Source organism: Nymphaea colorata, chromosome 5 (assembly GCF_008831285.2).
Source record: "Nymphaea colorata isolate Beijing-Zhang1983 chromosome 5, ASM883128v2, whole genome shotgun sequence".
In the NCBI taxonomy this organism is placed as follows: domain Eukaryota; kingdom Viridiplantae; phylum Streptophyta; class Magnoliopsida; order Nymphaeales; family Nymphaeaceae; genus Nymphaea; species Nymphaea colorata.
In genome coordinates, this window is record NC_045142.1 from 25,243,560 (window position 1) to 25,271,248 (window position 27,689).

General features: G+C 40.7%; 2 protein-coding genes across 2 annotated transcripts; both read right to left on the minus strand.

Annotated features, from left to right (window-relative positions):
• Positions 1-1,815: 1,815 nt before the first annotated feature.
• Positions 1,816-5,336, minus strand: LOC116254044 (glutathione S-transferase-like). Its single transcript, XM_031629079.2, has 3 exons — positions 5,092-5,336; positions 4,457-4,505; positions 1,816-2,527 (listed from the first exon to the last, which is right to left on the minus strand). The coding sequence occupies exons 1-3, from the start codon at positions 5,236-5,238 to the stop codon at positions 2,079-2,081; spliced, it is 645 nt and encodes a 214-aa protein (XP_031484939.1). The 5' UTR covers positions 5,239-5,336; the 3' UTR covers positions 1,816-2,078.
• A 7,083-nt stretch (positions 5,337-12,419) lies between these two features.
• LOC116254862 (autophagy-related protein 18a-like) lies at positions 12,420-18,079 on the minus strand. The gene is made up of 4 exons (XM_031630478.2): positions 17,044-18,079; positions 14,010-14,229; positions 13,222-13,348; positions 12,420-12,757 (listed from the first exon to the last, which is right to left on the minus strand). The coding sequence occupies exons 1-4, from the start codon at positions 17,971-17,973 to the stop codon at positions 12,670-12,672; spliced, it is 1,365 nt and encodes a 454-aa protein (XP_031486338.1). The 5' UTR covers positions 17,974-18,079; the 3' UTR covers positions 12,420-12,669.
• Positions 18,080-27,689: the final 9,610 nt, after the last annotated feature.

Here is a 27,689-nt window from a genome sequence, read left to right on the forward strand (position 1 = left end):
TCATCTTAAAGCATGTCTCAGCTTCAGCTTTTGTAAGGGCACCGTCCGGTTGCATTTGTTTTATTACGGATTTTAGATTTGCGGTGATCTAAGATTCTTAGGGTTTTACATCCATAGATTTAAGATAGGCTCTTTTCCCCCTCCAATCGGTCCTTAAGTCCATGGTTTTTAACGTCTAGCATCAATTTGAAATCTATGCTACTGAGATCCGCTGTTTGTTTAAACCAACAATGTTTCAAGTCACACCTTTTTATGCAACCTCGAATCTTAGCAACCTAAAAGCATTTCTTGCCAATCTTAATCTTATTGTTTTTGAGTTACCCAGTTGGACCAAAAAGAAAAAAACAAAAGAGCATAAAGTTCTATAGTAGGAGAATGCACCCAATTGCAAGAAGGGGAGACACCAACTCCCTCTGTAGAAAATGATTTGATGGCTTTAACCATAGTATCCCTCCACTTGTATGGTCCAGAGACATTGGGAACCTCTAACTATATAAAAAAAGTTGGCAAAAAATATCCACAGCATCTAATAGTCTAGCCCACGTCTTTACGTGAATGGTTCACCACAACAATCATTCTTGGATTAACGGACGCAAACAGTGGCGAAGCTTCTGTGTGACTGGTGTAGCCACTACCTATGCCTAGGGGCGGAGCCAAGTAATTTTTTATTAAAAGGATTGAATTATAGTTTCAAAATTTTAATAAGGGCCGAAAATATAGTTTTTCAAACTTTTTATATAGGCTAAGTGAAAAGTTTGAAAAAAATACATGTAATGTAAGAATTTTTCTTTTTTGAAATTTTGAATGAGGGCCAAGGCCCCTACCGCCCCCTGTCACCGCCTCCACCCATGCTAGTGTTTGAAATCTTTTATGGTGAGCTCGACCTAAGTCCAACCACATGTGGTGCATACATTAGATTTAAGTCAGTGCCCTGCAAGCGCTCATCCTCATGAGCGAGAAATAAGTTAACGCCCCTTAGCTAAACTTCTTGAGAAGGGCTGAATTATAGTTCCAAAATTTTGACAATGACTAAAATATCATTTTGCAAACCGGTTTGACATTAGGGCACTCTAGGTGTAAGTGATCAGTCCATTCACATAAGTTTTTTAATTATTTTTCAATATATCAACAAGGAGGCTTGCTTGGTGAGTACAAGGTGTACTTCGTTTTACCATCCAACGAAAGGACCAAAGCCTTCACTCGTTCCCCTATGTCCCAAGCCTACCAGACCTGCTTTGGATACATCGGGCTGATGCCTCTTTTATTTGTCAACTTGTCTATCAGTCATCTCTCTTCTCTTGTAGAACATGATATTGTTGATGCTCTAAAAATTAGAAACAGGAATTGACTGCCAGTACCTACACTATCCATTACACCAACTTTTCTTGAGGATCCAATGAAGGAAGATTCATTTTCCTTTTCAGGTGGTGTCATTCCCAAATAAGTTCAAGCCCCAAACATATGCTTGGGAGTCAACAGCATGGCTGTGTAATATGTAGATGACACCCATATATAACCCAGTTTTGGTAACATCCAAACACTCCAAAAACTCAGAAACTTTGTTTTAGGGTGTTTTGGATGTCTTCCAAAATGGGGCGGAGGGAGGTGTGTGCATAGTGTGGGCAATTGCCCACACAGACCAACAAAAATGGTTATTTTTATATTGAAATTTTATAGCTGTTTTTTGAGTTTACATACAGGCGCCTCTTAAAATCTAAAATTATATAACTAGTGTCCTTTATTGGTAAACTAAAATACATTACTTGTGCAATCTATTATATTATACCATATGTGAGAGAGAAAAAGAGGGAGATATAATGGGAGAAAATGATATATATCAAACACCACATATAGGAAAAGCTAATTTCCCGGATGTAGGAACAAAGATTAAGAACGCATGAAGAGGACTCCTTCCAACAAACAAAAGTCACAACTAAGTGACCTCGAAACCATAATCAAGCGACCAATTATTCAAAGCAACCCTAATCAAACCTCAAACTATTGATACCCCCAACCAAAATGAAGAAAAAAGTCTTGGAACACAGCACCATTCTTCTTCTTCTTCTCCTTCTTCCTTCTCAGTTGAACCTCATGTTGGCTGCAACCTTCTGCCAGGCCGGGCGAGAAGAGATGTCCTCCCACCAGGCATTGACATGCTTGCGCGAAGTGATGAGGGAGGCATGAGGGGTGCACATGAGGTAGTGAGTGTAGGGCAGGTGGTGCAGGTCGGCCAGGGAGAAGAAGTCGCCGGCCAAGTACTTCCTCTTGGACAGGGTCTCCTCATAGACGTCGAGCACCTTGCCGAGCTTCTCGGCCTGGGCTGCGACCACGGCCTCATCCGGCGCCCCGCCAAACATCTGCTTGAAGATGCACTCGAAGACGAGGGGGCCTATGGCTGGGTGGTAGTGGTGAGCCTCAGCCTCCATCCACGCTGCTACTCCGGCAACCTCAGCTGGGTCCGTCCTCATGAAGTCTGGCCCCATGTCCTTGTATTTGTATGAGATGTACTTGGTGATTGCCCTTGACTCTGTTGATCAAACGGCCACATCTATGTCACTGACTTGACTTTATAGTTTGAAGATACTAGTAGCGTAGCTATCGCTCACGGGGCTGGTGTGGGCAACTGTTCACCCCAGTGTGTAAACCTTTGTAAAATTTTTATTTTATCATCTGTTTGGACTCAGGCCTATTCATATGAAGAACACAAGCCATTGTCTTGTAGTTTTACATGCACCCAATCCATTGCAATAATAAGATGGCCAGTCAGGAGACAGTGCACCATTATGTTGGTGTGTCGTCACTCACACTCACACCACCAACTTGACCGGTTATGCTACGTCGTCGCTTGTAGCTTTGTGCTTTTTTGCATTAAGAAAGTTGTGGGTGTGTGTGTGTGTTTTATGTCAACAATCAATCATTCATTTGATCAATTGCTGTTTGCAATTTGTACTGGGCATTTACAAAATTTAACATTTAGGCCCTCCAAACTTTTTGAAAATATTTTATCCCCAAAACATTTATATTTTCTAATCACGCAAAATAATATGCCCTCTTTAATCTTACCAAAGACATTATTATTAGGGATGTTAATATGTCAAATTTGAATCGAATAATTAACCGATAAGATCTGAAAAAATCAAATACAAAAACAAATTTATATCTGATTTTTGTATCAGATTCGAAATGGATCATTTTTAGACAAATATCATAATGCCATTACGTTTTGAAAATTGGCCAAATCAAGATCAAAATCCAGATTCGAAATTGGATATAAATATAAAAAATGTGATGTGACTATGAGAAAAAGTGGATATGATTAAGGATATGTCCCATCCAAATCTGATCCGTTGACAACATTGAAGTCATTACAATGTTAGATTTGTGAAAAAAAAAAACTCAAAAATTCCTAAAATGGACCTGCTGATTCATGATCCGACTACTATAAAGATTCAAAACTTGCATACAATCATGTCTTGTTGGTTCCCAGATGGATATCAGATTTGGATTCAGATTTAGTCGTAAAACTGAGTACTAAATCTGAATCCGATTAGGAATCTGATTCATGCATCTGTACCAGATCTGGTGAAATAGTTTTGGATCCAGATCGGAAATGAGTAGCGCCAAAACAGATCTTTATCCGTCTAGTTTGCATGCGGCGGAGGCCTTTATATCTCTCGATCTAAACCTGCTTCTCGCATTTAGAAGGAAGACTGGTCCTAAGATCTTAGATCACCTCATATTTGAGATCGACGGCCACCAAAGAAGGCCTGAAAATATTAACTAATGGGCTAAATATCGGGCTACAAAGACTTTTTTTTTTTTTTGGCTGTATCTGTAATCTGGATCCCATTCATTTGAGAACCTAATATCATAAAACCCCTCCCCTTAAAGGTCGTTTTCAAGAGACTGGACCTGATCCACAAATAGATCTGATCCAGCCTCCGATAATACAAACAAAAATGTGAAAGTAATGCTAATCACAGTTCCCTCTTTAAAATCTTTTAGGATTTGGGTCCGACCCGGTAAAAAATTTCTGGATCCAAATCCATTTGCGTCCTTGATTTTCATGGATGTATGTATAATGTTGGATCAAATGATAAGTTCACTTACGCCAAATATATTTGCGGGGCAAAGTTAAGTCCAACATGATGATATTTTCTGAACATAATGAAAATTTTTTAATGTTGTACTGATTATAGACGGCAAAGAGCATTGCCGCATATTGAGCCTTTTCACGCACGGTTGGAACCAGAATTTTAATTAAAGTTTCCAAATTTTTACGGATACCAAAATATCATTTTTTTTTTAAAATTATATAAAACAAAATTTACATGTAATTTTTTTTTTTTTTAAAGTGGGGCACCCTATTTTCGCCATCACACGTGAAAGTGACCTCAAATCAAACAAGAGACTTTGCCATCAAGATAGATCAACTAGAGAAGAAATAGAATCTCACCAAACAGTTGGAGGTCGCCGTCTTTCAATGCCGGGATCTGGCCGAATGGCTGTCGGAAAAAATGAAAAAAGAAAGAGTTAAGAGAGAAACATATATGGACAAAGTTTCCTTATAAAAATCCTATACCAATCATAAAAAATTGTTAATATAAATTGTTAATATGTGGATGAAGACATATATGGACGAAGAAAGGGAAGGGGAATGCTGGGCTGGCCGAATTTACATAAATGACCCGGGCCATTTCTACGAAAGACATAACGAAAATTCGCCTGAGAGGACGAAATTGGAAAAGTGAAAAGTTGGTTTTCATTTCTCTTGTCCTTCCGACCTTCGGGGGTCAAAAAAATCAAACCACGACTGCTTCTCTCCTTCTGTAAACCCTTTCTTGTGTTTGAGACCGTGTTTGATGAGGTCAACATCTAAGACAAAAAGGTTGCGGCAAAATTTTTGAAAGACGAAAGACGAAAAACGAAAAAGGCTTTCAGGGCACTGCTTGACGGAGAATGTCAAGAGACATCTTCCATCGTGTTTGAATGAGAAGTGTGCAATCAAGTCAGAAGGTTAGATGCTCTCCTCCTTCACCCAAATTGGCAAATACATTAAAAAGGAAAGAAAAAAAGTTATTGCGCACATACATTGAGGGCGAGGAAAGAGGGCTGCTTGTGTTGCCCGGCGCGGACATTGATAGGGACGAGCTCATAGTCAAGGCCCTTCTCGGCAAGTAAGGCGAGCACCGTAGCTGTGCATGGGGACATGGGCATGCCATAGACCTTGAGACCCATCTTCTTCCTCCTTTTCTCTCTTCCTGCTTCTCTTTCTCTCTCTTGCTAAGCTAAGCTGAAGCTTTCTTAACTAAGAATGCGACTCCCTTCCTATCTCGGGCATGGAATTTATAGAGATTTTAGAGAGAGAAAGTTAGAGAGAGAAAGGTGTGAACGGCACAAAATGCTCATCCAGAGCCAGCTCAAAGTCAACCAGATTCTGGAACTCAACTGGGCACCAGATCTTAATCACAGTTTCACATGCAAGAGATATATATTATTATTTTATATATTTTCTAAAAACAAACTTTTCATTCAAATGCAAGCGTTTTCTAGAAAAATACTCCTATGACCTAAGATTTTACCTAAAACTCAATGTTGACCTGATTGTATTTCAACCTTTGGAAGTCAGTTTAAGTCCTTGATAGGCTGTTTCATAAATTTAACTATTGTTAGTGGTCTAATAATTTAAAAGAGTTGGAAATTTTCATTTTTGGGCCTACACTTTGCCCACAATTCTAACAGGAAGCTACCTTTTGTTCTTTCCTTAGAAGAAAAAAAAAAAGGGAAACACATCCAATGAAAATTATGCAATAAGTTTTGAAGTGAATTTTAGTTCATTTGAAAAGATTAACAAGCACTCGCCGTGTTGATTTGCTTTCGCAGTTACCATCCATAAGTAGATTGAGTTCTTATCATTGATAGTTCGCTTGATTGTTTTTGTGAAAAACGTAATTTGTTTTGAAAAATCACAAGACAATGGTGCTTTGAATCAAATTATAGAAAAAAGAAGGCAGTAAAATGGAAATTTTTCTTCACAAAACAAATAAATGACTGCTGCATTTTGAAACAAAGTTCATAGAGAACTTTGCACACACTTCTTGAGCATGAAATTGTCTTCATCCATGTATTGGTCGGCTTCGATGAACATTTGGTCTCTGGACCACTAAGCTTTTTTTTCTTTTTTTTTGAAAACGAACCACCTTTTAAAATATTAGGCAAGATGAGGACCTTTGAGTCACATTTCTGAAAAAAATGAAAATGAAAAATGGAAATGAAATAAAATAAAATAAAACAACTCTTTCACTAGCATTGATGAGGGACGCTAGGGTTGGGTAGTTGGGTGAATTAAAAGAATGGTTATGGGGCTGAAACCACCATGTGATCTAATTTATTGTAGACCTCAATCTCCCTGTGAAAATCCTTTTTCTTTTTCTCTATGACTTTTCCTCGATTTACGTGAAATTGCATAAATACGACACAGGACACGACATGAGTTCATAATGCAAATTTAGCCAATAAAATGGAAAGGTACAACTTTTTAAAATTTTTGTAATGGAGAAATGATATTTCATGATTTTTTTTCTAATGTGTTAAGCACAGCTTGAAAATATTAATAAAATCTTGAGATGGGCCTTTTTAGCAAGCGGGCTCATGAAAAATAAATTCCGTACAGTTTGAAAAATTTGCATTTTAAAACATAATTATCTTGTACACTTGCTACAATTTAAATTAAAAAAAATAAAAGTTTTTATTTTTAAATAAAAAATAAAAGTTTTTATGCTTTTTTTTTGTTTTTAAATTAAAAACAAAAGTTTTTATGTTTTGTTCGGTTTTGAAAATATTTCGACGAAACCTTTCTTCTTTTCTCTTTAGAAGTCTAATACTGCTTTAAAATTTGGGTGAAGAATGAAACTCCTGTCAACTAGATATAGACAATCGACTTTTTAACCATTCAATCCAAAGTTGAAAACTTTCCTTTTTTTTCCCTTTTATGTTCCAAGTTCAATGCTGCTTCAAAACCTAAGTAGAGAATAATACACTTGTCAACTATACTATCATGCATTCATAATTAGCAATTTAACACTTATGGTTATTTGAACGGCCGGACTCTTATCAACCCATGAGTCTGGAGGTTGAAACTTTTTTCTTTATCTTTTTACCCTCGAGGTTAAGTGCCGCTTCAAAATCTAGGTAGAGAATGATACACTTATCAACTATACTAACAGACGGTCTGACTTCTATCGACCCATCAGTCCAGAGGTCGAAATTTTTTCCCTTTTACTTTTACCTCAAGGTTCACTAACGCTTCAAAATCTGAGTAGAGAATGATACACCTATCAACTATGTTATCGTGTATTCATAATTAGCAATTTAAAAGAACGATACATATTTTGTTTTGAGAGACGGCCGCACTTTTATCGACCCATCAGAGGTCAAAACTTTTATTTTATTCCTTTTTACCCTCGCCCCTTCAAAATCGAGGTAGAGAATGATATACCTGTCAACTATACTATCATGCATTTATAATTTGACAATTTTAAATAATGACACTAACGTTATATTAAAATGCCGTGTCACTGTGAATAGCAAAGTCTTCAAATTGCCAAAAGAGTGGAAATGCATTAAGAATTTTGTGCATCTAACTTGCCAGGTTAAAGAATTTTTTATCGGAGTCAAAGTGAGCCATTTCGCTCCATCTCTCCTCAATCGATGGGGAATTAATTCGGCATATCCTGAAATCTTGTGCTTGTCTCCGCTCGAGTCTAATCTCCAGCAGACTTGAATAGCAAGAAAACTTTGTCTCGCTTTTTTTTTCTCAATTTAATATGAAATTGTGGGCTGCTTTATATTATTATTAAGTTTTTTTTTCTTTTAATTGTTTCACATCTTAGTCCAGAAGATGGTGACATGAAGATGGCAGATTCGCCTTAGATTTTTTTTTACCTAAAATCAGGTCCAGATAAAGACCACGAGCAGGTCGAGTACTGACTGCAATTTTTCTCTTTTTTTTAAAGCAAAAATAAAGAAGAAGAAGAAAATTTTCATTTCATAAACAATTTTGGGTTATCTTATGATATAATCACAATATTATTGGTGTTAAATATGGCAATAATTAAGGGGATTTGGATCATTTGCACCCTTCATCATATTGGATTTGTCGGATATTCACATATTCAGAATAAATATAAATGATTCACAATCCAAATTTTAATTTGAATCCAACTTTTAAATAAACATCTGAATCCAAACTGCATCACAATATGTTACAAGAACATCAAACATGTGATATTGAAAATATGACATTATTACTGTTAGTACATTATATATTTTTTAATATCTAACATCTTAGTCAAGGAGAAGAAGAAGGTGATATATACGTGGAAGATTCGCCTTAGATTTGACATAAAATTGTGTCCAAAAACAGATCAGGAGCAGGTCCAGACTGACCGCAAGTTGGTTAAAGAAGCGAACGTGGTGATCGAACATTTTCGAGCTTCTATATGCATTATTGTTATATTAATATATGTCCACATTATTATTAGTAGTTAAATAACCACAATAATGTATGTGAATGTCATAATCTCTTTCAAATTGGTTAATTTTCTTTCTAATAAATGCCGACATAATGCGAAATTAAAGGATAAGCCAGATCCATATGTGGCCATCAAACTTTAACTTGAATTACATTCAAAGAAGTTCGGGCTATTGAGTAAGTGTTTTAAAAATCTTTGGGATTTGAGAAGGTACGTTCATATCAGTCCTCCTCTTATCTTAGATTTGACTTTGTTTTAAATTCCAAAAGGTAAAATAAAAATTTTAGGTAAGATCCTTAGTTCGATAAACCATGAATTTAACTGTAGATCTTTTGCCATATTCAAAGCTTAGTGTAGGCCAGAAGTGAAAACATTTAGAAGGCCTTTGATATATATATATATATATATATATATATGGACTAAAAACATTGGCATATGCAACACTCAATTTAAAAAATAAAATATATTGTATGAGTATCAATATCCCGAAACAATTCTCGACCCTTAAAAACAAGGAGAAAGAGGATTGGCTTTCGACTCTTGGTACCACCTACAATATTCTTGCTTTTATAAAAAAAATGATTGTTACAACATCACACATTATATTTTCATCTTTCAAAAATTTAAAAATATTGTACCAGCATTTTATTTTACGCCTATGTACATTTTTCAAAATTTATTAATTTTTTGCTTGGATGGCGAATTTTCTTATTTTAATTTATAAACTAGACATGAATTAAACGAAGATATTACTTACCTATAGAAAAGATTGTGCCATAAATGAGATGAGACGTAACGGTCAGATAACTTTCGACGGCAATTCCTCACGTCTTGATTGTCACTCGTCGATGCTCTCGCCACTAGTGGTGGAGAGCGGGAACGGAATGAAGGCCGGCTTAAGTTGCGGCCACGGTGGGTCCCGTAGGCAAAAGCTTTCGTATGCAGTGACGCCATCGGCGGAGTCCTCATTCAATTCTAATTAGTGGACCTTTCACCCAAGGTCAGTCGTCCGAAAAGAAAATATCCAACTGGGTCCGCTGCTTTTGTCAATTTTCTGGGTAGTGAAAATGGTTTTTTTTTTAATATTACGTAAACCGTCTCCAAAAAGTGATTTTTGCCTTGGTTTAACCCTCGGGCCTGCAGGAAACTTGGTTAAAAAAAATAAACAAAATAAAAATTTACATGTAAATTTTAAAAATTTTCAGTTTTGTGTTATATAAAAATTTTAAGACACTGTAAAAATCTGGAAAATTTTAATTCGACTCCCTCGTTTTTAGCTCCTCCTTAGATTGAGCTCAAGGTTATCATAATGTTTATTTGAAAGCCAAAGCCTCCATAAGTTCTCTGGTCTCCAAAAATTTAAGGTTAGGCCGATGTTTAGGCCAAAAGAAAAGCATTTCCTTGGTTCAAGGCTCTATTTCCTTTGGGAGTATTAAAAAAATTGCGGGCTAATAAAGCGGACGAAAAGTCTTTTCCCTTGAAGTTTTAACGCACTCCCTCCACCAACCATGCCTCCTCTTCTCTTTGTTACACACCAGGTTTTCAAAACATGTAAACTAATATAATAAACACAGACGCTACCGTATAAGTAGGTCTGAGAAAAATCGTGTAAACTATTTGTATTAGCATTCTAGTGTACATATATGTGTGTGTGAGAGAAAGAGAGAGAGAATTCAAATCCACCCGATGCGAGATGGTTAAAAATTAAGATTTTTTCGCTAAAAAGCAGTTGCTATAAAAACAATAGGGATAACTTATGGTGCATCAAAGATTCATAGTGCTTTTATTGATGGTCTATAATGTTTCAACAATATAATTTTAACCATTTAATGCACAAGAGAGTTGGCGCAATGGATAGGATGTGGGTTGGTATGCAAGCAACTTCTGTTTTTGGAATGATCGGGACACCAAATTTTTATATTGCAAAATGAGGGCACCAATGTGCAAGTTAAAACATAGTAGGGGTGCTTGAGGCATCCAAAACAGATCATGCACCCCAGAGAGAGGAGGAGTTGAGTAGGAGCTTTGCTCTTCAGCAAATGGTAATTTTTAATCATTTTTTATGGTACTTGGATAGTGATTTTTTTTTTTAACATCCCACATCCACATATTTAAATTCTCTTTTATATTTATATCTTTTTAAAGTTGGGCTTTGCTTACCTGGTACACTTTTATGTTTTCTTTAGGACCCATTTGTATTTCACAAGGAAAACATAAATGGGGTATTCATATAAATGACCCTCCCTTATATTTTATAAAAGTGGGACTAGTCTCTTATAAACTTCAGGTTGTGTTTTGATAGCTTCTTTTTAGATCTTAAGCTGAATAAAAAAGTGTGTTTTGAGTTATCCTCATATCATGGATTTTAAATTCATGTATATATTAAAAACCATGAATTTAAGGTCGGATGTGAGGCAGGTCTGGCCTTAAATCCATAGATTTAAGATCCTAAGACCTCAAATATGCGGTGAAACGAACATATCTTCCTAAAGTGCAGGATGTGGTTACTGAGCAGGAACCACCGACATCCTCTAATTTCATGGAACATTAGGGGGTAAGTGAAGAGGTATGCGAGATTAGAGTTCAGTCAGATGCTCCTGAATGTCATGCAGGATTGCTTTTTCATTACGGATTTTATGTTCTCTCAAGTCAATTTTGAAAGATGAAAGAGATCCTGAAGGCAGTTTATGTTTGCAGAGAATGGTTTGCATGGTGGTGGTGGTCATGTTCAAAGTTTTGCAGGATGAGATCCTACAAAAGTTCGTGCTTCTGTGGTCATCTCTACTACAAAGGGTTGTGTAGAACCTTCGGTTTTCATCTGTGCATTAGGGTTTTTATGTGGTGCATTAGGATGAAATACTTCTCCCACTCACCCTAAAAGCCATTGTTAATTTTGAAATATTGTTTACGTGGGTTGCCGAAAGTGATGTGTATTGCTATTCTATCGAATTTGAGAGGGAGATCCGAGGCTTTGAGTCAGCTGAGCAATATTTTTGACCGGCAACAAGGGTCACATGAAGAAGAAACAATCAGAGTGAAACCATCAAAAAACCAGTTCGTAAATCAAAGAAGTGGGGCAGCCAATTTGATGAACCAGCTGATTTATCTGCAAAAGAATAATAATAATACATTAATAACCATTCAAAATAAAATAAAATATATATAGTAATCTGAATTGAAAAATAAAATATCTTTTAAATAGTTATACGATACCATAGTGCAGGCAAAACAAACGCCATTTTCCCCGTCTCCAAGAGAAAGTCCTTTCCCATGAGCTGGAACACAAGGTCATTTTCCATGTGAAAGAAGGTGAGCACCTCGCTCTCTCTCTATCTCTGTGTTTTCCATACGAGAGAGAGAGAGAGAGTATTTGACACGAAAACTGGCGTCCTCGCCAGAGACGACCAGGAAACGATGTTGAAATTATAGTTATGAAACGGAAAGAGAAAAGAGAGCATTGTTCTCAGGACGCGTGGCTTGCAAGTTCAGTAAATTAATAACGTCCACGCTGAAGAAACACCAGTCCGTGATCTGAGGAATTTGCAAGTTCCACATCTTTTGAAAAGAAAATAGTAGTAACAAGAACGATAAGGTCCTTATCGAATTGAAAAGAAAATAGTAGTAACAAGAACGATAAGGTCCTTATCGAAGAAGCGTGGAACAGAAACTCGTTCTTGAAAACAAATTCTGAAAGGAGACGCCAGAACGCAATGATAAGCTAATCAAGCACATGCTGAAGCAGACCTTGAGTTTGACCTAATTTAAACCTGTTGAAACAGGAAACAGTATCACGACTTATGCGAAACATGACAATCGGAGTACTGATTAGCTTATCATCGGATTAAATGCACTCGAACGAAGAAAAATTGAATAGAGTTGTTAGGATTCTTAGAAATCGGGAACTAGTTTCCACCATTAAAACAATTCAGACAGACTTTGTAAATGGTCAGGCAATTAAGCCAACCAGCGTTCCCAACAAAAGCAGAGTGCTGCCATAGTCGGCATATTTACAGATGCAGTCTGTTATATTATGATTCAAAGGGCCTATTTACAGCCATATACAGAAACTATTAAGCTAGACATTATGTTACAATTAGTCCTCGGAGGGACAGTATGAATGTGCCTTTAGGCTCCACTAGGAATCTTCTCCTTTCAGAAAGTTGTGGAACTCCATTTGAAGCATTTCCCCACCAGTAGATGGATCAAATTGGCATCTATAAAAGCTGCATATAAACATAATCCCATCAGAAAAGATATAGAAAGTTCATCAGAAGATCAGCTATTCTATCTCTCATGTTGTTCACTTGCTCATTGCTCGAGCTTTTATTACGTGGGATTAATAAGCTCGCACTTATGTTGCTCACTTGATAAAGTTCCTTGAGGTTATTTATTCATTCAGAAATGTTGTTAATTTAGAAACCAAAGATTGGCTAGCAAACCCTTCCCATCTTCACAAGAACATAATATACATACATGTGCTAGCACAAGTATTACCATTTCCCCCCATATCTGTACATCTGTGCTTGTGTCCGTGTGTGTGGCTGCAAGAATTGCTCCATCCTATCACTATGATTATTTCATAAAAGAATAGATCATAGGTTTCCCCCTTTCTATTTTCCACCAGGACAAGGTCTCAAGCTCAAACCCAACCTAGAATGAATCAATTGAGTAATTGGTAGTTATTTACCTTCCATCAAAACCAAGAACCATTATAGTGTTCTTCTGGTGCCCAAAAGCCACTATGCACTTAGATCCTTCTGGTAAGCGGAACTGAGCAACAGACCATTCTGAATTAAAATACCTAGGCAACACGCCTGAAGAAGAACATTAAATATTTAGGAAGAGCACAACTTTACAAGAAGCAATGTTTGAAAAAAAAAATAACTACACCATCATTAGGCAAAGCACCAAAGACAAAGTAATAACGTTAAGAACTCAGGGAACCAGAAGCTGAATAGAAGTATATACGAGGTTCTACTTCATATTCTTGTTACATCAAAATAATAATACAATTATAATTTAGCATCAAAGCTATTTCCTAAAGATCAAAAGCACATTGAGACACTTTTGAAAAACATTTTTAGTGAAAGGCCCAAGAACATTTCTTGACTATCAAGAAAAGTCGTGGACCCATGGTAAAGTATTGGGAAGGAACCAGTAGTGGAAAGAAGGATACTAAAAAGAGATCAGAAACAACTAGAGCCACAAATGACCAATAATAAAGAAGCATGTCTACTAGTGCTCCAACTGAAATCAACAAATCATAACCAAACTTCAGTGAAAGAACAAAAATCATTGAGAAAAATTATAAATCTTCTAGAAAGGGAAAAACAGATCAACTGGCTAGTAGAAGACTGAGTCAACTACCCTTCAACCATCTATTACACTTCAGAGAACTTTGTCCCCATGTTTTGGGATAGGTTGAAGAACTGCCAAAATCTGCAAAAATTACAGAACAAAAAGATATGACCTTACCCCTAATAAATGAAAGGGATGAAGCAAGATTGTGACCAGTAGTTGGAACAGGACTAACATCAGGCTTCGGAACGGGCATATTTTCCTGCTCCTGTGGTCCTTGATTAATTTTGACGCTAAAAACATGAACTGTTCCCTTGTCGCTGGATACTGCAAGCCATTTTGCTGTAGAAGAAAATGCCAGACTGTATATGTCGGCCCGATCTGCACCTCTTCGAACCTTCATTGAGATAAGTCTATCAGAATCTCAAGTACAAAGGAACTTCAATGATCAAGTTTGGATCGGACCAGCTGTCTCTGTGGCTATACATTAACAAATAAGAAGACCAACAGAAGGGGGACAACAACCAAAATATGTGTAGGGAAATAATCAGCCAGAAGATTGGACAGACGCAGACATCCGAATGCATTTGCCTCAGTCCACATGTTCATGTGTGGAGAAAAAGGAAGGGGTGGAGAGAGAGGAAATTCTGTCATTAGTTGAAAAACAGTGCATAAACACAGGTATCTAACCATGACTTGCATTGGCAAAAAAATTCACTACTTTCATAAGACAAGGAGAAGATTGAGCTAAATTGGTTATGTTATAACATTTAATGAACTGCTTTCACTCAGCAGTTGAAATATGAAAACTTAAAAGGGCCAGATCAAGCGCAAATATATATCATTAAAATAAACAAGCATAAATATAAAAAGTTAAACACCAGGATTATTGACTTTTCATTCCAGATCCATCTTTGTCTAGGGCATAATGGCTTTCATCCAGTCACTGATCATTGCCTAAATTAAAGGACTGACATGGATGAAATAAAATCTAACATTATGAAGTCTAGAATCTAGATCTTGTCTGATTGAAATCCAATTTGACCATAGTAGAATCTTAGGAGGGCGGTGTATTAAATCCAAATGGATCACCAAAATACTAGGTAGTGGGTACTCAAAGTTTATTTAAACGTAAAGAGTAGGGCATAAGATACACCTCAGCAATTATTATGCCCAAAATTAGAAAATTAAAAAAAAAACATAATTATTGCTTAGGTTATCACAAAAACCTTACGGCCTTACGGGGCATTGCACATAAAATTTTGAGAAAATGTTTCACAATCATAAAAATATTATAAGATTAACAAGGTAACATTTACATGTTTTAGTGCATGCCTATGTTTGGTGCATTGTGTTGAAACATTCATAACCTTCTTCTGGAGCGGGTGTATCACATAGCTTATTGTTCTGCAAGTCCAGTTAAAAGATGAGGTATATACATTTCACTAAAACTGCTCAAATTCCATATCATAAACCATTTAATTTGGCATGAATCAGCATGATTCTGAAAGATTAAATGAGACGTGCCTGAAGATTAAGTGTCCAAGCAGCACAACAAGCAACAGGCCCCAACTAGAAAGCATAATACAGAAAAGCCTTCGTGTGAAAACCATCCAATTGAAAGTTCTAGTTCCAAGTTCAAGTAGCCATCTCATGTATTAATATCAGAATCATAATGACTCCAAGAGTTCCAGCAAGAACAGTCTGATCATTATAAATAGTATGCACTGAATGGGCTTATTTTTTTTTATAAGTGCATGATCAAACGTCTACTACTTCAGAGAAACCCTACATCTTGATCATGTGAAGAAAGTAAAATTAGTAAATATTTATTCCAACACCAAATTAGTAAATTACAGCTACAGAAAATAAAGAATGGACCCAGTACCTCATAAAATGCAGGCCAAAGGCATATGTCCATATTCAATGAGTCTTGAGAACCGGGAATACCCTCTATAACTCCTATGGACATTGTCTATGTAAATCAGACTACATTTGATTGAATGAGTCATGCTGTGAAACTTGGTAATGTCTAAAATAGCATTAAAACTTAAAAGTTCTGTGTTTTTAAACTTCATGTAAGAACTGTTGTACTCTACATGACCTACAAACTATTATGAATATCATGCCTTTTGAACCCGCAGCATTTGAGATGTCAGATTGTTATTCTCTACAAATTCCCCTTCTCCTAACATCTAGTTCTCAGAAGAACTTGTCCTGCAGGCATATGCGTTTGCTGGACATCAGTAGTTTTATCAATTCAAAGATGAACCAGCACAAGTCTCATGATCTCATCAAGCCATGCCATCTGAACTTCCTCCATGACTTCTTTTAAAAAAAAAAAAAGAGTAACAAATAGGTTAGACAGCTAGACCTATCATACCTATAAAGAGTATCACAGTGAGATGGAAATTGAAATTCATGCACGAGGAGACACGATGGCGACCTAATAAAAAACTGATATTTCCACTTAAACCAAAGGCTATTTAACCCTCAGCCAGATTGTGCACGTAAAGCCATAAAAGTCATGGAAGATGACATGCATTGAAATTCCACGCATTCACTACGAGACACACGAATAGCAATGTCAGCACACAACCAACAATCACAGCTCGCAGTACTAACATGAGGCATCCTTCGGTCAAGTCAGTAATGACATATCGCACAACCCAACCAAACATGCAACAGACAGAAGCTTATCATTCAGGTCTCCGCACACTGCTACCATCGTTTCTTATCAGTAATAAAGGTGCGAAAGGTTTAACATATTCCAGTGGTTACCAACTACACCTAGACAGGAACTTAGTGAGACGCACACTTATCACTACAACCCAGTTAGTTTGGAGAAACACTAAAGAAACTAAAATCAACGTATGGAGTTGTCCGATTGACCAAAGCAAGAACCTTGCAACTAATATTCGACGCAATACGCTTATACATCACACCACAGAACCATCAAATTGTAACTCAGGCACAAAATTGCAAATATATTTCAGCGAATGCGACGTACAAAATCAAAATCAACTAAATGAACTAAACTGAAATTCAGCAACAGGCATCAAAATCAACTAAACGAACTAAGCTGAAATTCAGCAACGGACATCAGAATGACTAGCTGAGCGTTGTGTATAGAAGAGTTCCAAACATAAGAAACACCATAAGTACACTAAAAGGAAAATGTATACATATACAATTGCAACCCGATTATTACCTCTTGCAGCAACGTGCCTTCCGCAGTGCTAAAGATTCGAATAAGCGTCCCCTTAGAGCTGGAGGTCGCCACGAGCTGCCCATCCAGCGTGAGGGCAATGCAGGAGACCCGGGAATCATGCGCCATGATACACTTGGTCCTTCTAGACCCATAATTTTCCACTCTAATCTGCCCTTTTTGCAACCCAGGGCAGACGAGGACAGCGGACGTCGACCCCTGCGACACTGCACACAGACCCTTGGGGTTCGACATAGTTTCTATCTGGTGCAGCAGGCGGAGGTCGAAAAAGCCATAAACGAAGATGCGGTGCTCGAGGATGACGATAATGCGGTCTCGGCGGAGTCTGACCCCGCGGACGGGCGCCCGGAAGGAGAGCTCCGCCATGAACCGGTCCTTGTCGTCCTCCCAGAGCATGACCTTCGTCGGGGGATACAGCGGCGATGGCCCGCCCCCGACAAGAGCGAAGACGTTAGACCGGAAGAGCATCTCGACGATGCCCACACCCCCGCCATCGAAGTCGCGGCGGAAAGTCTCGGTAAGAGGATCAGAGTTGAAGATCTGGAAGCCGCAGTCAGTTGCTACGGAGAAGCAGGCGGCGTCCTGGTTGAAGCCAAGGTGGAAGAGGGAGGTGGGCGGGCGCCTAGGGTTAGGGTTCGCGTTCGGAGGGGCGGGGAAGATGGCGGAGATGGACGGAATGGAGAGGTCTGAGGCGTCGATTGACGGAGGAGAGCTGCCGGTCACGTCGTGGCTTTCCCGATAAGTTGACGCGTCGTCCGGGGAAGCCTCGTGGTGGTCGTTTCCTCCTTCCCCTTTTCCGGCAATAAGGTCGCTCGCAGTAGACTCCAGAGCTGGAAGAGAAGACGAATTGAGGTTGGGGTTGGGCCAAGGAGCAGACGGAGGAACGGAGGAGGGGAGAGAGATAGTTGCCATAGAACAATGGCGCCGAAAGGAAGAAGAAGAACGATGACCAGAAGAAATGGAGAGGGGCCGCTCTGGTTTTTAAGCTGAGGAGTTGAGGTGGAATTCCTGGTCCAGCAAGGCTTCTCTGTGGATTGAGCTAATGAACGGTTCGGACAGAGCGATAATGGTCTCTCCAGATTGGACCCGTAAAATCTAGATCCATATTCAGTGGCTTTGAATTGCCAAGTGAATTCAATACAACTTTACCTGTATAGTTAAATATAATTCTAATCTCTGTGACAGTAGTGTTTGAAGGACACTATATATATATATATATATATATATATAAAAGATGTTTAGAGAAAATTGGTTTTATGAAAAATTAGTTTTTAAATCATTTTAAAAATTGGTTTGCTTGAATAACGTGCTTAAACCTCATTTTTTTAATAATATTAAGGACTATGCTATTCAACGTCTTTTGAAAACTAGGTTTTCTAAAATATGATATTTTATAAAGCTTGCTTGGTTTTGGTATCAGCGTTTGATACTATGCAGATCAAAAGCATGAAATTGAAGTAACTAGACATGTTGCTTTATCTGTAAAACAGTGGTCAAACCAGAAAAATTTATTGGAAGGACACATATTTAGAATCATTTATAAATCAAGGGTTACTCATATATGTATAAAAATAAATATTAAAATTTTCGATATAAAAATAAACAAATTTTTAAAAGTTGTGGCAGCCATGTGTGGGCAACTGCCCTCCCATCCCACGTGTGGCTAAGCCACTACTGTAAAGTTTGGAGTTTTGGACATATTCCAACATATTACTGCACCCACTTGAGCAGTCCTTGTTGTTGTCAACCATCACATGAAACGCTGAAAACCAGGTTTTAAAGAGACTGGGTTTCCAAGAAATCCAGTTTTAATTGTTGCCACATGCCCTAAAAAAGCCTTTTCGAAGAACGTTGTTCTGTCTTCAAAAAGGGGTTTTGAGCATGAAGCCAAACGCGGCCTTAGTCTTTTCACAACCCAAAACAAATTTAGCTGAACAACTAAAGAATCAGGATGAAAAACAAATTTAGTTGAACAACTAAAGAATCATGATGAAAATACGTAGAATCACTTGTGTGTGTGCGTATGTGGAATAGTTAAATAATGTTGCCTGCTGGATGTTAATGAATGATTAAAATTTTAAAATTTATGAGAAACAATCACAGCAGCTATTTGTAGTGGTTTTAGCGACTATTTATGGTTCTATTAGCAACGAACTTTATTTTATTTTTTCATTGGCAACCATTAGACATGCATAAATATAAACTGAACCATAGTCACTATGAGCCCTCTTACAGCCCACCAGAGGCCGTCTGATCAAAATAGGGGACGGCTCAAAAGGTTCTTTCTTTTTTTTTTTGTTTCTTCTGATTGTCCGACTCTAGTGTTCTTTCCATCTCCCACGACGCCGCCACCCGCCTGCATCTTCCAAACAGCCCCTATATCTGGCTGTGGTCCCTCTTCTAGGCTGAGCATACGGTCGCACTGCCAGCAGGTACTCGGTACTTGGCTCGATTCTTTTTCGGGCTGGTTCGGTTGGACTCGATAAGTTTAGGTGGGTCGATAATGACTTTTATATATTTTCATTAATATATATATAATATCTTATTATGATTAATTATATTTATGTATTATTTGATATTTTCAAAAAATATTTTTTTCTAATTTAATCGGGTCGACCTTGAACTCGAGTTTGAATGGTCCAACTGGGCCCGAGTCCAAATTTCAAGTGCCGGACTGAGCCAGGCCGGGCCGGCCCAACGGGGTCGACGAGGGAGTGGGAGAAGGAGAAGGGTGTTGTTGGGAACTATACCCGACATCGACCTAATCTAGCTACAGTATGGTCCGCGAATGCCATGATCTTTGAGGGAGAACCACAAGAACAGAGGCCTAGGAAAGTTAATACAAATTTTATACTCTGTCAGACAGACATACCAGCGCAAAAACCCTTAGGACAGAGGTACAAGTAAAGTTTTCCGACCCACAAAGTCTATTCCTACTACGGAAACTAGGGAATACATGCTTTACAAATGCGAGCGATACAAGAGTTCACTCACACACATTCACACCATACAAACCACAACTAACGAAGCAAACCACACCCTGAGAACCCAGTAGGTGGCTAGCTGCCCTGCGGGTGTGTCCTTGGCCATGGGCCTTGGAGGAACCGCGCGTGGTAGCGGTGGCTTGAGCCAGACAAAAGCAGGAAATTACAAAAGCAAAGGAAGCAAAGACTACCACCCGATATCTACAAGGGGGATGAAAGTGTTACCCCGGCCGAGAAGGACCCGGCGTAATCAGCAAGTGACCCCAGGGGAATACCCGCGGCAAGCCGCTCCCTGGAGTATCTCAGCTACAAAGGTGATGGGAGGTGAGAAGACTCGGTCTGCCTGACTGAGGGAAGGAGAGTGGAGAGGTAGAGGGCTCGGCCCACCTGGCCGAGGGAGAGAGGGAAGTGGAAAAAGAGGTCTCGGCCTGCCTGGTCGAGCTGTGCCGAAGGCGATAGGTTCAAGGGCCTCGGCCCTCCTAGCCGAGGGTGAGTATTGTTACTAGATAACCCGCCAGGCCGAAGAGGTGTTGTCGAGAGCACAAGGGGTGCCAGTGCTAGAGGAGAGGCAACCGCAATCCAAAGGTGATGATGGCTGATGTTGGTGCTGCAGGGCTCAACCCGCCTGGCCGAGCGTTGGCGACGAAGGCTGACTGATGGATAGGACTCGGGTATGAATGACTAGGTTCGAATCAAGAGAGGCTAAGGGACCTAGGTGACTCAAGGACCTTCTTATTTTGGATTCATTCACGGGTAAGAAGGGTCCGAGAATAAGCTTAGGTGGTTCGGACTTAGGGGGGCTAGGTCAAGGTCCAAGGTTGGAGTCGAGTCCGAGTTGGTCAAAGTAGGGACTAGGTCTGTTATGGAAAGAGGATAAGAGATGGCGCGAGTAATTAGCGCCAGTTACCAAAAGAGGAGAAGGCGCGCGGGGAAAAGAAGCGCGCTTAAGAAGGGAAGAGGTGTGGTGGCGTCTGAAACAGAAGGAGGAGACGTGGCAGCGCGAGTGACTTGGCCGGTTTTCCATTTTGTAGGAACGACTAAAGAACATGTGAAACACCTTCATGGCAAGGGAGGGCAAGCTGGTCGGCGAGCTCCTGCGATGGATGCCACGTGACTCCTTTGGACAGTGATGATGAGAAGGGGGGACGAGGTGCCGCCCTAGCCGTTTATGGAAGAAACGACTAAGGAAGGTGCCTCAAGAGCCGGCGGCTAGGGTGAACTTAACCCTAAACACCAACTATGATCCATACTAATTTACCCTTGCTCAAAATTAATCAACTTTACGAATATTAACTTGGGTAGTTCGGGAAAGGACAGCCGGCGACTTCCGGTGGTCGGCATAGTAGCAGCGACGAGTGAATAAAAAGGAATCCGGCCAGTGCTAGAACTCCCACGATAGTACTCTAACGAATTTCAAAATACACCGAGAAGATTCTTAGCTTCGGGCGATTTTTTGGTACTAATTTCACACACGAATCTTGCCCGGAATTAGGATTTAGACGTCGATGTATTGCAGTTATACAGAGACTTGAACAAGCCCAAGATCGAGAAGACAAGCTCTCACTCGCGGACTAGTTCCGCTCGAATCCGAATGCCCAACCGGTGGACAAATCCAGATTTCAATTGGCCAAGAAAAGATGACTTTCCAGAGGAGTTTCACAGTGATTTTCAGCCATGGACTGAGATCAACCTCTCAGAGATGTCGAGGGTAAACCTAGCCTTAGAGCCGCGGATCTTGCTAATACTCCTCCTATTGATTAAACCCAAATGCTTAAACCAAAAGAATTTGTGTACTTGCTTCTAGAAGGACAAGGGAGATCGATTTGCTTCTTTAAAAAGGCCGGTGATCAAAGGTTGAATTCGGCGACTTGAAGAATCTTCTTAGACTCGTGCTGGCCTCTATTCTCCCAACTGTTTTAGGGAGAATGCACCTTGCGCATGGATCGCTTATCTTGTTGAAACTTGCGGGAAAGAAGAAACTGATGGCTAGAGAGAAGCAGCCGATAACTCCTACCTTGGCAGATCGATTGTCGCGCGGGGAGAAGAGGAAACGAGGTCCCTGGTTGAGAAGAGAAATGTCATGATCCTTTGATGGTAGAGAGCCGTCGCCACCACGGAAATGAAAGAGTTCTCTGGCCGGCCCGAAGAAGGAGGTGCTGGGAGGAAGAAGAAGATCACACGACGAGGGGGATGAGAGAGCAAGTACGAGCAAGAGACCGGAGAGAGAGTTTGATGCTCAAAATGATTTCATTCAACTTCATGCATACCCAAATCAAAGTACATGAAAACCTTAAATATTAACCTACCATCTCAGTTCCTAATTGGCTCGAACCGGGACGCTCACACAACTTAAGCAAAATGCATAAGCAAATCCAGCAAATCGAGAAGAAACATCTCATGAGTTCAAACAATACTGAAAGCAAAAGAGTCTCTTGGCCTTGCCGTGATGGCTCAGCCCGCAACTCACCTAGGCTCGGTCCTAGGCTACCTCAAATGACCTAGTTGGACTAGACTCATGACTCCATTAGATCTAAACCGGGTATAGTCTCTCTTGAGCCCTGTAAATCCGCTCCTGCTGCTTGTGTCTAGCCTGCGATGCTCCACCCACTCTGCCCTCAATAGCATCACTTGGTCATTCATTTAACCTCTTTAGGTGCAGTTTCATCTACGCCTATCCCTGTTATTGCGCTGGCCGAGGCTGCCCGACTGGTCTCGGCACCATCGGACCTGGATCTCAACCCTCTAGTGGTTGGTCTGTAACAGATCCTCCCTCCTTAGATGGAGCTTGTCCCTAAGCTCCTGCCACTGGAAACCGGTGGGAGATTTGATCAAACTCTTCCCATAAGGTACCACTATCAGACCCTTCTCATTCTACTAACACTTCATGTCTGACTCTTTCCTGCCTCTGAACGTACCTGTGTCGTAGTATACGATAAGGTGTTGGCAGTTGATCTGGCACATGCTCTATTGCTGTTGGGACCGACCCAAAGTGGGGCTTTAGCCGAGATACATAAAACACATGATGTCCAAGGGTTGTTTTGGGTAAGGCCAATCGATAGGCGGCCTTTCTGACTTAATGAATTATAGGGTAAGACCCATAGTACCTTGGCAATAACTTTGAGTAAGGCTGCCTGAGAAGGGGCTTTTGCCTCATCGGGAGCCGTTTCAACTAGACGTAAGCTAAGACTTCTTCTCTGGATCGTAACTCACAGTCCACTCCATCTACAACTGTCGTTTTCCCTTCATATATGGGAATCAGCGGGAGAGGAAACCCATAAGGTGCTTCATATGGGGTGATCCCGGTTGAAGTGTGCCAACTCATGTTGTACGACCATTCGGCCCACGAGAGATATTTAGCCCAAGTGTTAGGTCTTTCCCCGGCAAAACAGTGTAGATAGGTCTCTAAGGATATGTTTACTATCTCGCTCTGCCCATCCGTCTGGGGATGATGGGCAGTGATGTACTACAGTGTGCCTAAGTTATCCCATGAATATTAAATCTTTGTCACATACGATGACCTAAAGTACCCCATGCAGCTTTTCGACGTATTCATGGCAGACGTTTGCTACCATTGGTCCTTGATACATCTTAGGTAGAGGGGCAAAATGGTTGTACTTGGTTAGTCTGTCTACTACAACCATTACTGACTCTTTGTTCTCGGACATTGGCATTGCATCAATGAAGTCCATGGTCATGTCGACCCATGGCTTCGAAGGAACTTGAAGCGGATTCAAGCGGCCTGGCGGTTTAATGGTTTCGTATTTTTCTCATTGGCAATGCCACACTCTTTTATGAAACCTAGAACATCTGGTTTCATGTCCTGCCACCAAAATTGGGTCTTTATCCTCTGTAGAGTCTTTGTGACCCCTTCATGACCCACTGAAGGTGTCGAGTGGAAGTGGTGCAGCAGATCTGTCTTCAGTATCGACCCAGTGGGTATAACAGCTAAGTTCTTTTATTAAAGAACATTCTCTTTCATAGTATAATGGGGTATGGACTCGGCATTCTGTTGGGTGACTGGGGGTCGTATAAGACGGAGCCCTTCATCATTCATTTGCTCGTTTGTTATTCTCTCCCAAAGGTCTGTTTCAAGAACCGAAAGAGTGTTTAGCTGTTCACTTAATCGTGAGAAAGCATCTGCTGCATTGTTCTCCGAACCACATTTATATTCAATGCTGAAGTCGTACCCTAATAGCTTTGCCAACCATCTATGTTGGGTTGGTGTAGATACCATCTACTTCAACATGCGTCTTAAGCTATTGTGGTATGTTTTCATGGTGAACCGACGTCCGATCAAATATGGCATCCATTTATTCACTGCTAAAACGATGGTCAATGACTCCTTCTCATACGTGGACAGAGGCTTGCCACGGTTAGTTAGTAACTTAGGCATGTAAGTAATTGGGTGCTTGTCCCGGCTAAGCACTGCCCCAACGCCCGTGTCACACATGTCGGTTTCCACTATGAACTATTTGTTGAAATCGGGTAGTGATAGCACTGGTGCAGACATTAGGGCCGATTTCAATTTATCTAAGGCGGTTCTGGTTTTTTTCGTCCCTACAAATGCCCCTTCTTCAACATTTGTGTAAATGGGGCTGCAATCAGGCCATAACCTTGTATCAATCGTCTGTAATATCCTGTGAGGTCGAGGAAGCCTCGTAATCCCTTTAAATCATTGGGCAGTTGCCATGCTTCCATGGCTTGCAACTTTTCGAGGTCTGCCCGAAACCACTCTCGGGAAACTATGTACGTGAGATATGCGATTGAAGCTTGTCCAAAACTGCACTTGGACTGTTTCGCATAGAGTGTGTTTGCCCTTAGAATTGATAAGACCTTCGTAAGATTTAAGACATGCTCTTCCACTGACTGACTATACACCAGGATGTCATCAAAAAATACTAACACGAAATTCCTCAGGTAGCTCCAAAAGGTGTCGTTCATACACCTCTGAAAGGTAGCCGGTGTATTCGTTAGCCCAAACGGCATTACAAGGAATTCGTAATGTCCGTCGTGGGTCCTAAACGCAGTCTTTCCCACATCACCTTCGTGCATCTGATTTGGTGATACTCTGCTCTGAGATCTAATTTGGAGAATATAATAGCACTAGTCAATTCGTCGAGCAGTTCATCTATTACTGGAATTGGGTGTCTGTCTTTTACAGTAGTCTCGTTGAGGGCCCTGTAGTCTACACAGAATCGCCAAGTGTTATCATTTTTCTTCACAACAGGACCGGTGAGGAAAAAGGGCTACTACTTGGCCAAACGATGCCATCTTCCAACATCTCTTTTACCAATCTCTCTATCTTAGTTTTTTTGTGGTAGTCGTAACGGTAAGGTCTGACGTTTATTGGCTCTGCCCCGTTATTAAGTAATATTCAATGATCATATGATCGTTTTGGAGGCAGTCCTTGGGTTCTTCAAACACGTCTTCAAACTGGTCTAGTACCTGTTGTACCTCCGCAGACACTAATTCTTCTTCTTTGTTCTTCAGAGGCACATCTGTGGCCATAGCAACCACCCAATATGTGGGTTGCTGGGCCTCAATAGCCTTGAGGGTTGCTTTTGCTGCCACCGTGGTATTAACGGCTGTGAGGGTGACGGGCTGATCGCCTCCCTCAGCAAACATCATGGTCATGTTCTTGAAGTCCCAAGAGATGACTCCAAGAGTTCCACCGTGGTTCTTTCTTTTTTTTTTGTTTCTTCTGATTGTCCGACTCTCGTGTTCTTTCCCTCTCCCACGACGCCGCCACCCGCTTGAATCTTCCAAAGAGCCCCTATATCTTGCTGTGGTCCCTCTTCTAGGCTGAGCATACGGTCGCACTGCCAGCAGGTACTCGGTACTCGGCTCGATTCTTTTTCGGGCTGGTTCGGTTGGACTCGATAAGTTTAGGTGGGTCGATAATGACTTTTATATATTTTTTATTAATATATATATATATATATAATATCTTATTATGATTAATTATATTTATGTATTATTTGATATTTTCAAAGAATATTTTTTCTAATTTAATCGGGTCGACCTTGAACTCGAGCTTGAATGGTCCAACTGGGCCCGAGCCCAAATTTCAAGTGCCGGACTGAGCCAGGCCGGGCCGGCCCAACGGGGCCGACGAGGGAGTGGGAGAAAGAGAAGGGTGTTGTTGGGAACTATACCCGACATCGACCTAATCTAGCTACAGTATGGTCCGCGAATGTCATGATCTTTGAGGGAGAACCACAAGAACATAGGCGTAGGAAAGTTAATACAAATTTTCTACTTGGTCGGACAGACATCCCAATAGAAAAACCCTTAGGACAGAGGTACAAGTAAAGTTTCCCGACCCACAAAGTCTATTCCTACTACGGAAACTAGGGAATACAGGCTTTACAAACGTGAGCGATACAAGAGTTCACTCACACACATTCACATCATACAAACCACAACTAACGAAGCAAACCACACCCTGAGAACCCAGTAGGTGGCTAGCTGCCCTGCGGTTGTGTCATTGGCTGTGGGCCTTGGAGGAACCGCGCGTGGTAGCGGTGGCTTCAGCTAGGCAAAAGCAAGAAATTGCAAAAGCAAAGGAAGCAAAGACTATCACCCCGATATCTACAAAGGGGATGAGAGCGTTACCGGCGAGAAGGACCCGGCGTAATCAGCAAGTGACCCCAGGGGAATACCCACAGCAAGCCGCTCCCTGGAGTATCTCAGCTACAAAGGTGATGGAGGTGAGAAGACTCGGTCCGCCTGACTGAGGGAAGGAGAGTGGAGAAGTAGAGGGTTCGGCCTGCCTGGCCGAGCTGTGCCGAAGACAAAAGGTTCAAGGGCCTCGGCCCGCCAGGCCGCAGGTGAGTATTGCTGCGAGATAACCCGCTTGGCCGAAGAGGTGTTGTCGATAGCACAAGGGGTGCCGGTGCTAGAGGAGAGGCAACCGCAATCCGGAGGTGAGGATGGCTGATGTTGGTGCTGCAGGGCTCAACCCGCCTGGCCGAGCGTTGGCGACGAAGGCTGACTGATGGATAGGACTCGGGTATGAACGACTAGGTTCGAATCAAGAGAGGCTAAGGACCTAGGTGACTCAAAGACCTTCTTATTTTGGATTCATTCACGGGTAAGAAGGGTCCGAGAATAAGCTTAGGTGGTTCGGACTGAGGGGGGCTAGGTCAAGGTCCAAGGTTGGAGTCGGGTCCGAGTTGGTCAAAGTAGGGACTAGGTCTGTTATGGAAAGAGGATACGAGATGGCGCGAGTAATTAGCGCCAGTTACCAAAAGAGGAGAAGGCGAGCGGGGAAAAGAAGCACGCTTAAGAAGGGAAGAGGTGAGGTGGCATCTGAAACAGAAGGAGGAGACGTGGCAGCGCGAGTGACTTGGCCGGTTTCCTATTTTGTAGGAACGACTAAGGAACATGCGAAACATCTTCATGGCAAGGGAGGGCATGCTGGTCGGCGAGCTCCTCCAATGGATGCCACGTGACTCCTTTGGACGGTGAGGATGAGAAGGGTCGACGAGGTGGCACCCTAGCCGTTTATGAAAATAAACGGCTAAGGAAGGTGCCTCAAGAGCCGGCGGCTATGGAAAACTTAACCCTAAACGCCAACTATGATCCATACTAATTTACCCTTGCTCAAAATTAATCAACTTTACGAATATTAACCTGGGTAAT

Coding starts and splice junctions, on each gene's coding strand:
- LOC116254044 (XM_031629079.2), bottom strand. CDS start 5,238: ATGGGTCTCAAGGTCTATGGCATGCCCATGTCCCCATGCACAGCTACG. Junction 4,506..5,091: donor CCTCTTTCCTCGCCCTCAAT/GTATGTGCGCAA, acceptor TTTTTCCGACAG/CCATTCGGCCAGATCCCGGC. Junction 2,528..4,456: donor CGGCGACCTCCAACTGTTTG/GTGAGATTCTAT, acceptor TTTGATCAACAG/AGTCAAGGGCAATCACCAAG.
- LOC116254862 (XM_031630478.2), bottom strand. CDS start 17,973: ATGGCAACTATCTCTCTCCCCTCCTCCGTTCCTCCGTCTGCTCCTTGG. Junction 14,230..17,043: donor AAGGCACGTTGCTGCAAGAG/GTAATAATCGGG, acceptor ATCTCAATGAAG/GTTCGAAGAGGTGCAGATCG. Junction 13,349..14,009: donor ATCCCTTTCATTTATTAGGG/GTAAGGTCATAT, acceptor GTTCTTCTTCAG/GCGTGTTGCCTAGGTATTTT.